Raw genomic sequence first — 16,403 nt, 5'->3', positions numbered from 1 at the left:
GGCAGATAACTACCACAGGGGGCGCACTACACAGACTGCAATACTTCCACGTATGCCAAGTCCCTTGCTCTCATTGACATCCACTGTTTGGAATAGACATCCCTGCGCTGGACAGGGCCCTTGATTTGATGGGTTAGCTTAAAAAAAAGCAGCTTCAGAGTGCCCCTTTAAATTTGCAAAATTAACGAAGCATCAACGGAAGCCTTTCTCCGCGCATTCACTAGTGGACGCCGCTGATAAATGTTCAGATTTCTGAAAGTTTTCTGATCTCGCAGACTGTATGAACGCACCCGCTGCAAATCCCCTCCCTTATCTTGTACTGATCGCAGTTATACCATAACTACTCCATTCACATCCAGAGCAGCATTCGATTTCTTGTTACCTCTCCAGCTGCTGGGCCTCAAATCCCACTGAGGCCCCCTGCTGGTACAGACACTGTCTGGAATAGTTCTAGAGTCTAGCTGTTCGATGGTGTGTGTTAGCACAGTGATGACAACAGCCAGTAGAATGGTGAATGCAGCTCTGGATGTGACTAGAGAAAGTACAAAAGAACTGTAGTAAAAGCTTAGTTAACCAGTACCATGCTGTTTCATACAATTTTCCTCATGCACAGAACACAAAACACCCACTATTTAATTTCCTCAAATTAACATTACAACCACACCCAAATTATTATTGGACGCAGCCTCGATCAGTAGCACCCCTGGCGTCCATCATAAGCCGTAATAGTACCCATAGGTTTATGGTCTTGAAAGAGCCGCCCCCATGCAGTTAGTCTGGAAAGAGTTAATATAGCGCGGCACCCAGAGGTAAACATCAGCATGCAGCCTTATCACTATGTTCAATTACCCATAAACAACGTGGGGAATATGACCTTTTCCTGCCTAGAAAAGAAAAACAGATTACTCCAACCATCTTGACGCAGTTCATACTCTGCACAAAAGCACCTGACAGCTACTTACCTGAGTGCCAGGACACTTTGCCCAATGCCACTTAACCCGCAGGCCGGATGAGTACCGACCAGAAGAAATAAACCTTTCCTGTTCCACTGTGATCGCCCAGCAAAGCCAAGAATACAGGATCTGTATTTCTTGTATTAAAGGGAATGTCTAGTTCTTGACAACCCCCTTTCAAAGGTTGTTTTAGGGAATCTTTAGGTAACAACGAGAGATTTCCTGCTTGGCATCCCAGCTATAACCAGCACGGGAAACAATGAGATCCAATGATCAACACAGGCACATGGCACCTGGATGGGGAATCGCAGGTGTGAACTGCTGAAGGGCTCACAGGGTTAGGTGTCCCCACCTATGCAAACTAAGTTAAAGGGGTTCTCCGGGCATTTTATACTGATGGCCTATCCTTATCAGATCGGTGTGAGTCCGACTCCTGGCTGACTGAAGGGCCGCGTTAGTCGCCACAGCCTCTTCAGTGTTTACCAGGCACAGCACCGTATACATCCGTAGTGACTGTCTGTGCCTGGGATTACAGTTCCGACCGAATCACTTGAATGGGACCAAAACTTCAATCCCAGGCACAGTCGCTACAGAAGTGTACGGTGCTGTGCCAGTAAACTGGGAAAAGGCCACGGTGACGAACGCTATGGCCCCAATCAATCAGATGATCAGCGGCGGTACCGGGTGTCGGACCTCCATCGATCAGATATTGATGACCTATCCTAAGGATAGGCCGTCAATATAAAATGCCTGGAGAACCCCTTTACTTCCCTATAATCACCCCAGCACTAAAGCCTGTCGGCCATTTTTTGTTTGTGTGGAATATGCAAAAGTGTATGCGCTTGTTATGTGCGACCTACATCGGACTGACCATGCTATAGGACAATCAGATCTAGAGTGGTCACTTCTCCCTATTTCTAAGCAGCGGTCTGTATTTTAAATGGAGCCAAAACGAATAGTAAGTAAAGAGTCCATTTTTGCTGGAGTTCCCCTTTAAGAGGAAGTCTAAATCATAGAAAATTCTAAACGACTCTGTGCAGACGCAGCTAGTGGTTCATCCGGGCAAATATTAATCATACACTTTATCGACAGGCACGTTACTGTATCATTATCCCCATAACGTGAACACTCACCCTTTATCGAAGTACGTTGTGTGCGCTGGATGGGAGAACTTTGTGCCGCTGTTTAATATGCTGCTACTGCTGCTGTTTAAGCTGCCAGGGACATAGGATTTTCGTGAAGCCTGATCCTTGGCAAAGTTCCTGCACGCTGCAAGCTTGGACTCTAAGGCCTGAAAAAAAGTAAACGTACGAGTTACACAGACAACCCCTTGATGTAAATGTGTAATTCTTAATGTGCCCTGTGGTGGCACTGCAGGGAAAGTAAACACTTATTGCCAGGTTTAATCACAGATTACAGCTGATCGCCTTGTGATCAGTTTATTGTCATTGAGTCCTTCTAACCCGTTGGGGTTGTCCAAAGCGGAGTACCCCCTTGGCTGAGCTACCTGTCTACACGCATCGGAGACGGCCATTTTATGGGTAGCGAAAGAAAAATTAAAAAGGTAAAATGCAGAATACTTACACCCACTTTTCTTAAGAGGTCCCCTACAATGTTTAGAGCAGAGATCCTGGCGGAGGGAGTTAGCGGGGTGGTACCAAATCCATTTGGTATACCTATGAGGAGGCCATAGAAAAAAAACAATCACATATAATTCGGCACTGGTTCATCACGGAAAATCCAAACACTTCTTAGCAGAACCGACGACATAAATCGTAACGTCTCACTGGAAATTAGGGGTTAATTCACACGCGGCAGATTGTGTACTAAAAATCCGAAGCAATTTAAAGCACAATCCATGTGGATAGAGTTTTAAAAACCCCATCCACATGTAGCGGGAAAAAAATCAGTGCAGATTTTTTAATCCGCAGCATGTCAATTCTGTCGCTGGATTTTCACACGCATTTCACCCTTTGAAATGCGTAGTGAAATACTAAAATCTGCATGAAACGCATGTAAATTGCATTCATTGGCAAAATCCACTGCGTAAAGGTAAAAGGGTAGGATATGCTATCAATGTCTGATCAGCGGGGGTCTGACTATTGTGACCCCCCCCCAACCAACAAAGTGGCATGGTGCAATACTGACGCTGCTGCCACTTTGTTCTAGCGATGAACGGATTCCCAGCAGTCAGACATTCATGGCACATACCCACGCTACACCTGTCCATGGATTGTGTGTGGCATTACCCCTCAGTTTCACATGAATGGAGTGGAGCTGTAATACCAGATACAGCCCATTGACAGGTGTGGCGCTGTTTCTGGAAGAATCCAGCCATGTTAATCCTCAACAACCCCTTTAAAGCTAAAAACGTTTTTGGGATCTACGGGCTGCAACCACTATATGAAATGAATAGGATAGGACCGGTTATCGGAGAACTATAAGACCCTGGGCATCAAGAGAGACGGCGCCTGTCTCTACCAAACATCTATAGATAACAATCCCTTCATGTTTGGTATCCAAAATGAAAAAAAACTTGCTGAGGACTAGTATGAGGTGCCAAAGAAGAACCATTACAGTGACATCAACCTTTTGCACATTGGGTGATGAAATATCTGGAGATTATATAAATTGGGTTAGTATTAGTGTATGCGCTGGGAGTATTATACGACGTATGGCATACAGTGGCGTATGTTGGGCCTTTACGTTTGGTGCATACCGCAGTTTTTTCCAGCGTATACGCCAAACGTGATGCAAGAACCTTAGTTATGGCAGCAGGTTCTCGCTCCTCCATGCCATAGGTGACCAGACTAAAGAAGTAATTTAGACTATCTAGAGGTAGAGACATGTCCTCTAGGAGAGATCCAGATAGATCCGAGAGAAATAGATAGATCCGAGATAGATCCGAGAGAGATAGATAGATCCGAGATAGATCCGAGAGAGATAGATAGATCCGAGAGAGATCCGAGAGAGATAGATAGATCCGAGAGAGATAGATAGATCCGAGAGAGATAGATAGATCCGAGAGAGATAGATAGATCCGAGAGAGATAGATAGATCCGAGATAGATCCGAGAGAGATAGATAGATCCGAGAGAGATAGATAGATCCGAGAGAGATAGATAGATCCGAGAGAGATAGATAGATCCGAGAGAGATAGATAGATCCGAGAGAGATAGATAGATCCGAGAGAGATAGATAGATCCGAGATAGATCCGAGAGAGATAGATAGATCCGAGAGAGATAGATAGATCCGAGAGAGATAGATAGATCCGAGATAGATCCGAGAGAGATAGATAGATCCGAGATAGATCCGAGAGAGATAGATAGATCCGAGAGAGATAGATAGATCCGAGATAGATCCGAGAGAGATAGATAGATCCGAGAGAGATAGATAGATCCGAGATAGATCCGAGAGAGATAGATAGATCCGAGAGAGATAGATAGATCCGAGATAGATCCGAGAGAGATAGATAGATCCGAGATAGATCCGAGAGAGATAGATAGATCCGAGATAGATCCGAGAGAGATAGATAGATCCGAGATAGATCCGAGAGAGATAGATAGATCCGAGATAGATCCGAGAGAGATAGATAGATCCGAGATAGATCCGAGAGAGATAGATAGATCCGAGATAGATCCGAGAGAGATAGATAGATCCGAGAGAGATCCGAGAGAGATAGATAGATCCGAGAGAGATCCGAGAGAGATAGATAGATCCGAGAGAGATCCGAGAGAGATCCGAGAGAGATCCGAGAGAGATCCGAGAGAGATCCGAGAGAGATCCGAGAGAGATCCGAGAGAGATCCGAGAGAGATCCGAGAGAGATCCGAGAGAGATCCGAGAGAGATCCGAGAGAGATCCGAGAGAGATCCGAGAGAGATCCGAGAGAGATCCGAGAGAGATCCGAGAGAGATCCGAGAGAGATCCGAGAGAGATCCGAGAGAGATCCGAGAGAGATCCGAGAGAGATCCGAGAGAGATCCGAGATAGATCCGAGATAGATCCGAGATAGATCCGAGATAGATCCGAGATAGATCCGAGATAGATCCGAGATAGATCCGAGATAGATCCGAGATAGATCCGAGATAGATCCGAGATAGATCCGAGATAGATCCGAGATAGATCCGAGATAGATCCGAGATAGATCCGAGAGAGATCCGAGAGAGATCCGAGAGAGATCCGAGAGAGATCCGAGAGAGAGAGATAGATCCGAGAGAGATAGATAGATCCGAGAGAGATAGATAGATCCGAGATAGATAGATCCGAGAGAGATAGATCCGAGAGAGATAGATAGATCCGAGATAGATAGATAGATCCGAGATAGATCCGAGAGAGATCCGAGAGAGAGAGATAGATCCGAGAGAGATAGATAGATCCGAGAGAGATAGATAGATCCGAGATAGATAGATCCGAGAGAGATCCGAGAGAGAGAGATAGATCCGAGAGAGAGAGATAGATCCGAGAGAGAGAGATAGATCCGAGAGAGAGAGATAGATCCGAGAGAGAGAGATAGATCCGAGAGAGAGAGATAGATCCGAGAGAGATAGATAGACAGATAGATAGATAGATAGATAAGGATACCTACCTTTCGGAGAGGTGAAGCCATTGTCTGAGATTTTGCCCACAGGGGTGGCAGGTAGAGAGAGTGATGCTTGTACGGCAGAGTCTATCTTCTCGCAGTCTAAAGTCGGGGAGCTGGGGGCGGATTTTCTTGTTCCGTCAGTTTGTCTTTCACGGACTGCCAGTTCCTGCCGTAAATCTACCAAAGGAAAAAAAGAAAAAGCTGAAATATGTGCAGATCACACTCACTAATAAGAGGAAACACTGACAGAGGTTACAGGACGTAAAGAGCCATCTGGTAAAATGTTCCTATAGAACCCAAATAATCCGCTTCTATGAAGTCCCGTCAGGGTGTGAGCCGCCTGACGCACAGAGGCGTCCTTTATACATTTCCAGGAGGAATAACGGAGGGACATCCAAATGCAAAGACGCAGGGGAGGCGACAGGTCCTCAGTAACATTCACCACATGTTGTATGGGGAGGGGGGGTTGTTAAATAAAGATGAAGGTCGGTTACATGAGTCTTTTGTAGACACGGAGCCCTGTGTTGTCTGGATAGGATGTTTCCCTTTGTACGGCTATATTTAGTAAGGAAGCTTGTTAACACGTCTGGGCGTGTACGGGCAAACGTTCACATAAAGAGCAGTGTGTCCGCGGCGGAAGAACAATGACGAGCCAAAAATAAAAGCATACCTCGTGCCTCATCCTTTAATCTCTGCACAGACACCAACAATGACTCCTTCTCGTCCAGTTCACTCTCTAAGAACGCGTTCCTCTCGATGGCCTGATTCAACCGCTGCTCAAAGTCTTCCAGAGACACGATTGTAGCCCTGCAGACCGGGGGAGGGGAAGAGAAAATAGACGTCGTCAGCACAAAGTGTCACTATAAAGGAGCGGCAGCCTCTCCGCTTGCGTCTGGACCGACCGACGAGACGTCTCCTGACATTTCAGGCAGTATTAGAGTCGGTTTTGTTGCAGTATTTAGTCTGTAGCGAGCCAAGTAACCCTGGTGAGCAGCAGAGCAATGATAGCAGAGGTCACATATGGTTGAGAATTGCTTTACAGCAGTGTTGTGAACAAGGGTGTGAAATCTAAAAGGATATATTCTGATGAAGACAACCCCTGTCCATATACCCTTTCATAGAGGAGGTTCCCCACTCCAGCTCCAAAAATACTACATTTCTGGCCTGGACTGATTGTCGGGGGTATGGGGTGCGGGCTCCACGGTGATCAGCTGTGTTCTGAATGGAGATGTTTTTGGTGTGAAAACCTGTTTAACCCCTCTTATAGGTGCTGACCCAATCAATAACATGGGGTGGCAGTTAAAGTGTTAACGACGACATTCAGCCCCTGTCCTTTGTCCTCTTTACAAGAGTCATTAACTGCATCCGACGCCTCATTTCGTTCCACCTCATTATCACAGCGCGGAGGTGCACTGAGGTTATCTCGGCTTTCATGAGCCAATTTGGGTCGCACCCTGCCACCGACCGGACAGGAAGGAGGAGTAAGCACGATGGGAGACGCACTAAACTGCCCCCTGAAGTGGCAATCAGAGTCCGAGGAGAGGGCCTGGAAAACTCTGCCTGTCAAACCTCCCTCCCCTGACTCCTTATGTGCAGCAGCCAAGGACACCCGAACACTTTTGAAGGCACTCTGAGGGAAGCCGCCATATTTACTCATTCCCGGTCATTCAGCCCAAGTGTGCCACTCACCGTTTCGCCCTTTCCAAGTCGTCGTTGGCCTGTTCCAGCTCCCTGACGTACTTGTGAAGCTGGTCCTTGATGCTGCGGGCGCGACTCAGCTCGTCCTCCAAGAGAGACACCTGCTTGTAGCTTTGTGCGTACTGATGCTCAAGTTTCTCCTGTGAAATGGGAAGGGATGCTTTTTAGTTTAGAGAAGGGGTCTCCAAACTATCCAATACTACCAGCATGCCCTGACAGCCTGCAGTTATAGACCCCCGTTTTAGAGACTTCTTCTATATGGACCATAGAAAGCCTCAAAAGGGTAACTAAACATTTAACATATTAAAGTGACATGTCACAAGTTTTGATGGTAGGGGTCCGAGCACTGAGATCCCCACCGATCGCTAAAACGAAGCGGCAGAAGTGCCCGGGTGATGGCTGTGCCGCTTCATTTCTGAATGGCTTTACCCATGACTTTCTATTGAGCCCATACGCCGCTCTCAGGAAAGCCGATCAGAAACGAAGCGGCACAGCGCTCACCTGGGTGCTTCTCCTGCTTCGTTTTAGCGATCGGTAGGGGTCTCAGTGCTCGGCCCCCCCAACGATCAAAACTTGACATGTCACTATGATATGTCAAAAGTTTTTAAAACGTTTAGTCACACTTTATGGCAGGTACTGAAAAGAATCTACCATGAATGGGCAGCGTAGAACATCACACCTCCCTCCTGGTGGGTAAAAGTCCCGCCCACAATACCCCCGCGTACCGACCGTACTGGAGAAAAGTACACAAGTGAGACCCACCCGCCATACCTATTGTAGGTGCATGTGGTGCCAATGTCTATTGATATCCCTTTACCTTTAATGATTCGACCTCGTATTTAAGTCTTTGGTTATCTGCTAGCAAATCTCTGCTCCTCTGCTCGGCCTGCACCAGCTGAGTCTCTAGCTCGGCCTCCAACTCTCGGCTCCCTTCTTGAAACTCCACCAACTCGTCGCGTGCTTCCTGGTAACTAAGGGTTAAAAGGAAATGAAATTTAAAAAAAAATTAACTTCTCTATAAAGATGGGAAATGTTTCGGCCAGCTTGACACAGCGCGTCCTTCTGTTGTCTTTAGTTACAGGTAAGGAAACGAGGCCCCTCTGACATGGGCTGGGTCTGGTATTGCAGCTCAGCCCCATTTACTTGAATGCTGCAATACCAGACACAGCCATGAACAAGGGAGGCACTGTTTCTAGAAACAAAGCAGATCTTTTATTCTAGTCTCATACAACCCCCTTTAAGGATGAGTGAATACAAATCTATACTGGGAACTTTTGAGGGAATCCCAGTGTTTTTAAAATGCAGCAATCCCTGGCATTTTGGTGGTGGTTTTCCCCATTGACTTAAATCGGGAACCCCAATCTATTAGCCAGAGCAGAGTCATGCAATATATCGATCAGCCATAACATTAAAGCCTCGTGCCGCCCGTGCAGCTCTGACCCATCGTGGCATGGACTATACAAGACCTCTGAAGGTTCCTGTGGTATCTGGTACAAGACGTTGGCAGCAGATCCTTTACGTCCTGTAAGTTGTGAGGTGCGACTTCCCTGGATCGGACTTGTTCTTCAGCACGTCTCGCAGATAATCGATCTGACATCTGGGAATTTGGAGACAAGTCATCACCTTGAACTCTTTGTCGTGTTCCTCAGACCATTCCAGTATAATGTTTGCAGTGTGGCGGGGGCATTATCCTGGTGAAAGAGGGCACTGCCACTATCTAATACCGCTGCCATGGAGGTGGGACTTGATCAGTTTAGGTAGGTGGTACATGTCACATCTACATGAATGTTATGATCCAAGGTTACCCAACAGAACATTGTCCAGAGCATCAAACTGCCCCCGCCGGCTCGTCTTCTTCCCATAATGCATCCTGCTGTAACCACATCACCAGGTAAGCAACGCGCCCGGCCGTCCACAGAAAACGTGATTCATCAGACAAGACCACTTCTTCCATTGCTCCAGCTGTGACGCTCTCGTGCCCATTGTAGGTGCTTTCGGCAGGGCACTCTGACCGGTCTGCGACTACACAGCCCCATACATAGCAAGCTGCGATGCTCTGCGTGTTCTGACATCTTACGATCATAGTCAGCAGTGAATTTATCAGCAAGTCTTGCTACAGTAGCTCTTCTGTGGGATCGGACCAGACGGGCTAGCTTTCACTTCCAATGAACCTTAGGCACCCATGACACTGTCACCGCTTGTCCTCACTTGGACCAGATTTGGCAGTACTAACCATTATATACCGGGATCACACCACAAGACCGGCCGCTCTGGAGATGTTCCGACCCAGTCGTCTAAAAACAATTTGCCCCCTGTGATAGTCGCTCAGATTCTCACGCCTCTCCGTTTTTCCTGCTTCCAACATCAACTTCAAGATCTGACTGATCACTCGCTGCCTCATCTATCCCCCCCTCCTTGTCAGGCGCCAATGTAGCCAGGTCGTTATTCACTTCACCTGTCAGTGGTCTAATGTTATGGCTGATCGGTGTATGCAGCTGCCCGCAGCTTTCTCTGCAGATACCGACTGATTGAGTCTTGACCCAATGGGTTTAACCCCTTCAATGCCCAGCGTCCTGACAGTGAAGAATATCGGGTCAGGCTCCACTTACCTCTGTTTATACGTCTTCGATAATTCTCTCCAATAGACAATTTCTTCCTTCGGGCTCATGAACTCCGGGACTTCTTCATTGTCCATGTTTAGGGAAATCTAAGGAGGAGGAAGAAGAAGATGCTGTATTTACTGGAGGAGTAGAAGTGTATGGACACGGCACAACATCTGAACCCCCATGAAGATACAGTACAAGAGGCACTTCCGTGTGGAAATAAAGTTTTGTTTCTTTCCGTTAATGAGGGATTTAACAGGAAGCCTTAAAGAGACTGTCACCACATTATAAGTGCCCTATTATAAGTGACAGTAATGCTTTTTATTTAGAAAAACAATCTATTTTTACCACTTTGAGCGATATTTAGATTTATGCTAACTAGATTCTTAATGCCCAAGTGGGCGTTATACAGAGGAGTGTATGACGCTGACCAATCAGTGATCAATCAGTGTCATGCACTCCTCTCCATTCATTTACACTGCACATAGCGATATAGTTATATCGCTATGTGCAGCCACATTAATACACTATAACATTACAGTCCTGACAATGAATAGACATTACCTCCAGCCTGGACGTGATGTGTAATCAGAATCCTGACACTTCTGAATCTTTTCTGTGAGATTTCCAGCAAGGCAAGTGTAATCTCGTTTTAAATGACAGTTTACAGCGTAATCTCGCGAGATTACGCGTGATTTGCTGTAAATCTCACACAAACGCAACAGAAGTGACAGGATTCTGAATACATATCACGTCCTGGCTGGAGGTAATGTATATTCATTGTCAGGACACTGCAGTAATGTTAGTGTTTGTGTATGAGGCTGCACATAGTGATATAGATATATCGCTAGTGCTGTGTAAATGAATGGAGAGAAGTGTATGACGCTGATTGGTCACTGATTGGTCAGCGTCATACACTCCTCTGTACAACGCCCACTTGGTCTAAAAGTAAAACACGCCCAGTTGGGCATTAAGAAACTAATTAGCATAAAGCTAAAAATAGATTGTTTTTCTAAATAAAAAGCATTACTGTCACCTACAATATAGCGCCGATATTTATGTAGGAGACAGGACACTTATAATGTGGTGACAGGGCCTCTTTAAAGCTGGCACAGGGCACATGAAGAAGAGTCAGAGCAACTTAGGAGTGCCTCCTGCCCGCCGGCTGACACACATTGCCCCCTAGAAAGTGCCACACACAGTGCCCCCCCCTAGAAAGTGCCACCCACGGTGCCCTCCTAGAAAGTGCCACACACGGTGCCCCCCCTAGAAAGTGCCACAGTGTGCCCCCACCTAGAAAGTGCCACACACAGTGCCCCCCCCCTAGAAAGTGCCACACACAGTGCCCCCCCTAGATAGCACCTTCCCCAAACAATTTTATTTTATTTTTTAAATCTTGTACACATAGTAGCCCCGTTCACATGAAGAACAGAGCTCCTCAAACACATTGGGCCTGCAGCCTATAAGACGCAGTGACAGGACCCTTGTGTAGGCCGGCGCGATGCAGTGACGTCATCAGTAAAGCCTGTGCAGGAATCCTGTCACAGCCTATTATAGTAAAATTGGAAAAAATGTATGGATATACAGGGGAGCGCTACTACACAGGACATGTGTCTTCCTTGGCCTGACGAAGACACATGTCCTGTGTTGAAACGCGTTGCCTACATTTAATAAATCAAGGAATTTACCATTGCTAACCGTTTACTCATTAGTAGCGCTCCCCTGTATATCCATACATTTTTTTCCAATTTTACTATTACATTGCGGTACCACGCTTCCATGATACCGGCATCTGGATTGGGGAGCAGCAGCTATTTGTTTAGTTTCTTACATGCTCACATCAGTGTTGTACCTGATTTGAGCGCTATCACCTTTCTTTAAATTTTTCTACCTTTTCCATCAGGTTTATCTTGCACCATGTGGCGCTGTGTACTCTTTCTTTTTTTCCCTTAGGTTTTACAGCCTATTATAAGCTGCAGGCCTAACATCGCCTGTAAGCTAGTGAATGGTGTAGCAGGGAGCTGCTAGCTCCAACATAGTATTCAATTGTGTCTGTGTCCTGAGGGCGAGGATACAATTTAATGTGGCAGTCGCCCGGGTACCAGGCCAAAAATTCGAGGCTTCTGCAATGGATGCCCTGTGTAAGCGATGCCACTGGTCCGGACAACTACTATTCGTGAGCTGGACCGTGGTCGGCCAATTGAGGACCCCTGCTACGTGTAAAACATTCTATTGAACCTGAACTGATGGGCACAACTGTATCTTGGCACTTAGAGGGGTCTAAACAATTACTCTATTACTTGTCATTTGGAAAGATCCTCGTCATTCAGCTTTCCTAGTATTCTTGCCAAGTCCGCAGAGATATAGGAGCACCATATAATAAATTTGCCTTTCAGAACTCAGGGAAAGCTGGGTGACCTGTTCTGTAGGAGCCGTGACGGCCGCCATACTAGCAGTCACCTCTTTCCCAGGAACAGATGAGTTTTTGTTATGAGCACGATAGACGAGGACGAGTCAAGGAGGATTTTTAGCGATGACTCTGTAAAGCCGCTTATCATTGCTTTCCCATATTCCCCAGTTTCTGATCCTGTAACGTTCCCATCAATCCCCCGTTTCCCATCCAAGATTACAAATTGCACGGAATTCCCCGATGGTTATTACGTCAGGGTAACATTCCTGGAAATGAGTGACATGTCTGGTGGAGCAGAATTAATTGCTGCAGAGCCCGGCCTTACAGAACAATGGAGGATTATCCAGTATACTCATTTCCGGGACTGGAGGAGACAATCAGACGTATTTATGATGGCCGCTTCCTTCTCCGTGTGACATCAGCCCCCAGGAATGTGCTGTACGGAAAACCCGGGATCCTACAAGCCACTTACAGCGAACGTCTATGAAACATACATAGACAGGAACACATGGGGGTCCTATAAAACACGAAGCCCACAGTAATATATCTCCAGGTGCATTTGCTTCAATAGATGTGTGGCGGACTGAACAAGCAGAGCTGAAGTGTAAAGAATGGTGGAGGGATAGAGCAGTCTGATCATACAGGAGAGGGACTTCAGACTACCTTAGGCTCCAATAGACAATGCAGTCACGCTGGAGTCACTGATTATAGCGGAGTACTGATGGGAGTCGATTTTGGACAATGATCGGCAGATGATCTAATAGGCCTAAAGGGGGGCGGGGAGCACCTCGTGAAGACGATTCCCTAACAGGGTTCTTAGGAGATGATAGGCATTGGTAGAAGGAAGAGAAGAGACGCAGGAGACATAATAGTGCAGTGTGCAGGAACAGATCACAACTCCCGGCTGTTGCGAGACTACAACCCTCAGCATTCCAACTAATGGAAAGTGAAGAATTGGCAGCGGCTCAACACACAGTCCATTCACGAGCAGAAACGACTTGTTACATAACGCTGCAAATTCCCATGATCTGACAGACGCATGGCGTGACGAGGTTGGGGACTCCACAGTTGGACAATGAATGTGGAAACCCAAGAGATAGAAGGAGCAGAGGCCTAACAATGATTAATGACACGGGGGAGGGGTGGCCTGCAGGGATGGCGGGGACAATGCCCTTACTGTCCTGCACCGATACTGTTACATATTTACCCACCCCGGCCATGATGTGATATTCAATCTTAGCATCTATTTCGACCATCCATGGAAACATCTCTGTGGCCCCAGCGGGCAATTTGTCCCCATTCTATTATGAAGTAGCCTGGTAACGTTACATGATAGTGACAGATAGAGACAGGGTGGCGCAGGCAGGACTCAGAAGTGAGAGAAGATGCCAATGGGAAGAGCGTCCGGCATGGAGACCGTACACGGAGGACACTCTAAGGACAAATGTCCGTTCACAGCCCAGCGACCGGGTACTCCAGTCCTTTTGGAATAAGATCTCTTCAAGAAAAGTTGGAGGGGGGACTACAAGTTCAAGCAAGCCTGATACACTGGGTCTATTGATCGAGACAAATTTCCAACCACTGGAAAATCGGGATCGCTGATCAGCGACATCGAAAATCCGCACGCTGCGTAAAAAGTCCACCAAAATAACGTTCATAAATTGACCTGCGATGCGGTTTTTTAATTCCGCATGTCAGCTTATGCTTCGGAATCGCTGCTTTTCACCAGTGAATTCAATGGGGTGGTAATACCCGCAACAAATGGCAGATGTTGCGAATTTTGCGACGGAAAAGCTGTGATTCCGCTGCAAAAATCGCAACTCAACAAAAAAAAAAAAAAGTTTTCATCCTATGTGACTGCTACAGCCAATCAAAGACCACAGCAGTCACATGTAGGTCACGCTGCATGGACAACTGATGGACGCATCTCCATGGGAACGGGGCAAGTATAAACTTTTTTTTATTTTATTTTTTCAACCACTGTTTTCCACAGTGGAGATTCCACCCGAAAAACTGCACCACAATTTAGTGCGGGTGACTACTGATTCGAGTTGAACCCCGATTTACACCTCATTTGGTCTATGCATAGAATATAGTCCACTGTGAGAGTCAATGTATGGCTGCGGGATCCCACATCCTATACCACAGCGGGGGGGGGGGGGGTAGCCTTGCTGCTGGCACCACTTTATGAGCCCATTTGACTTCTCTAGTGCTCCGGCAATAAAAAAAAATCTATAGGAAACAACCCGAAAAGTTATGGGTCAGTAGTAGATTTCTACCAGCACTGGTTGTCTGTCCAGCCCCGGCCTGACCAACACATTTGACTTTTTCCAAAAAGTTAGGCAGCAGAAGTCAATCTCTAGACCAAATGACTGCCAGGATCCCATCACGGGTATCTACAAAGGTCATCGATGGTGAGACCCATAGACAGCTCTGCCGCCACGTCCCACAGCATCACTCTTGGTCATGTATACTATACGTAATGAGCACATATCCGGCAATATCACGTCCCCCAAGTACAGAAGCCGGGTAGACCCCGTGCTTAATAGACATCAAAAGAAGAACAATCCAAAAAGTGGAAGCGATTGTCTGGACCTGAACGAAGCAGAACCGGGACGTATATCAAGATCTTGTGACAAATCACCCCAAAAAAACCATCATAACGCGATTAAAACTTCCCCTATTTAGGTAAAAACCCCAGCCTGCCGGGACGTAAATATATCTCCAACCCTACACGAAAACATTGGTAAAAAGGAAAGAAAAAAATCACATGCTTCAGAAACCCATTTTGATGAAGGTGGCATATCTAGGGCAGTGCCTAATACAAAGGCGGTGGGTGGTCTCTGCTCCGGCAGTGCGAGAGTTAATCAGTGAGATTTTAATGTAGCCGGGACCGTCACCCCCATAGCCTGGAGAACGCTTGTAATTAGATCCTGCGCTGTAACCTAGTCCCTTTCGGAGGGAGAGGAGGGAGGGGGGCTCCAGTTTCTCATAATCGTAGCATGAAATATGGAAGTTGTCAAAACTTTTTGTCTGCTGATGATGTGAACTCTTCATCTGGTAATAGGAGACTATAGCGTGACTTATCTGGCGCGCAAGGACGTATAGGACACACATTAAAGCTGCCCATACACAATAGATGTTCGTTGGTTGAAGCCGCTGTTTTCAGCAAGAACGGCCGATCATGTTTATAGGGGTGGCACGACTATCTGCCGTCAGGGGGTAAAAAGGATCGGACATGTTAGATTGCACATGCCCGATCCTTTGTTCTCTCGGGAGATAAGCCGCCACCAGAAGTGTCTGGTAGCGGCTTACTCCCCTCTCCCCATTGAGTACATATGTCGAGCGTGCATGTGTATGCGGGAGGGAGGAATAGCTGTCGGCCGACAGCTATCGAAGGTGTATGACCACCGAAAGATGGTGTGAGTAGTACACTACGAACCTAAACCCAACCTAGTTACAAGCTTGCGACTGGCATCAATAAAGGGGTACCCGGGCAATGTTATCATCATGTGTGCCAAAATGGAATAACCCAAAAATGATGGTGGTTCGTCTAATCAAAAAGCGCGGCAAGGTACAATCCACCACGATTCCAGGATACAGAGAAGAAAAGGGGGGGAATTGCCAGAAACGTTGAGCTAAAATGTTGGCGTATCCTAGTCTGAAAGGGAGAGTCTCAATGTCAGAATTTTTTCGGAATATGGCCCAGAGGGTCATCTCTGACCCATGATGACCATAGGACAACCCACCCACCATCAACCACTGACTTACACCTTTTCAACACGAGGATCGTCTTCGATCTCATCACCAACAACCACCATTTCTGCAACATGTAGATCAAAGTTTATAGGACACCTCGACGTCTACATACAGCCATCAAGAGAACATCAGAAGTCAATAGATGGTCCTCTAATGACGTGTTCCTCAACCTGGGCCCCAAGGACGTGTTCCTCAACCTGGGCCCCAAGGACGTGTTCCTCAACCTGGGCCCCAAGGACGTGTTCCTCAACCTGGGCCCCAAGGACGTGTTCCTCAACCTGGGCCCCAAGGACGTGTTCCTCAACCTGGGCCCCAAGGACGTGTTCCTCAACCTGGGCCCCAAGGACGTGTTCCTCAACCTGGGCCCCAAGGACGTGTTCCTCAACCTGGGCCCCAA

The 16,403-nt window shown here is 47.0% G+C and overlaps 1 protein-coding gene across 6 annotated transcripts in view; it reads right to left on the bottom strand.

Moving 5' to 3' along the window:
• NDEL1 (nudE neurodevelopment protein 1 like 1) overlaps positions 1-16,403 on the bottom strand; it is a 97,221-nt gene that overhangs the window by 4,343 nt on the left and 76,475 nt on the right. For 5 of the 6 annotated variants that reach the window (XM_075846183.1, XM_075846180.1, XM_075846185.1 and 2 more), the window contains exons 2-9: positions 9,844-9,941; positions 8,052-8,205; positions 7,226-7,374; positions 6,207-6,343; positions 5,540-5,713; positions 2,538-2,629; positions 2,087-2,244; positions 850-884 (exon numbers count right to left, since the gene is read on the bottom strand). In XM_075846183.1, the coding sequence (XP_075702298.1) occupies positions 850-884; positions 2,087-2,244; positions 2,538-2,629; positions 5,540-5,713; positions 6,207-6,343; positions 7,226-7,374; positions 8,052-8,205; positions 9,844-9,929 (985 nt within the window). In that variant the 5' untranslated portion in view covers positions 9,930-9,941. The remainder of the gene's footprint in view (positions 1-849; positions 885-2,086; positions 2,245-2,537; positions 2,630-5,539; positions 5,714-6,206; positions 6,344-7,225; positions 7,375-8,051; positions 8,206-9,843; positions 9,942-16,403) is intronic. The other variant, XM_075846184.1, reaches the window with a different exon arrangement.

Source organism: Rhinoderma darwinii, chromosome 13 (assembly GCF_050947455.1).
Source record: "Rhinoderma darwinii isolate aRhiDar2 chromosome 13, aRhiDar2.hap1, whole genome shotgun sequence".
NCBI classification, from domain to species: Eukaryota; Metazoa; Chordata; class Amphibia; order Anura; family Rhinodermatidae; genus Rhinoderma; species Rhinoderma darwinii.
The sequence above is the reverse complement of the archived record's forward strand: the minus strand, read 5'-3'. Positions and strand labels throughout refer to the sequence as shown.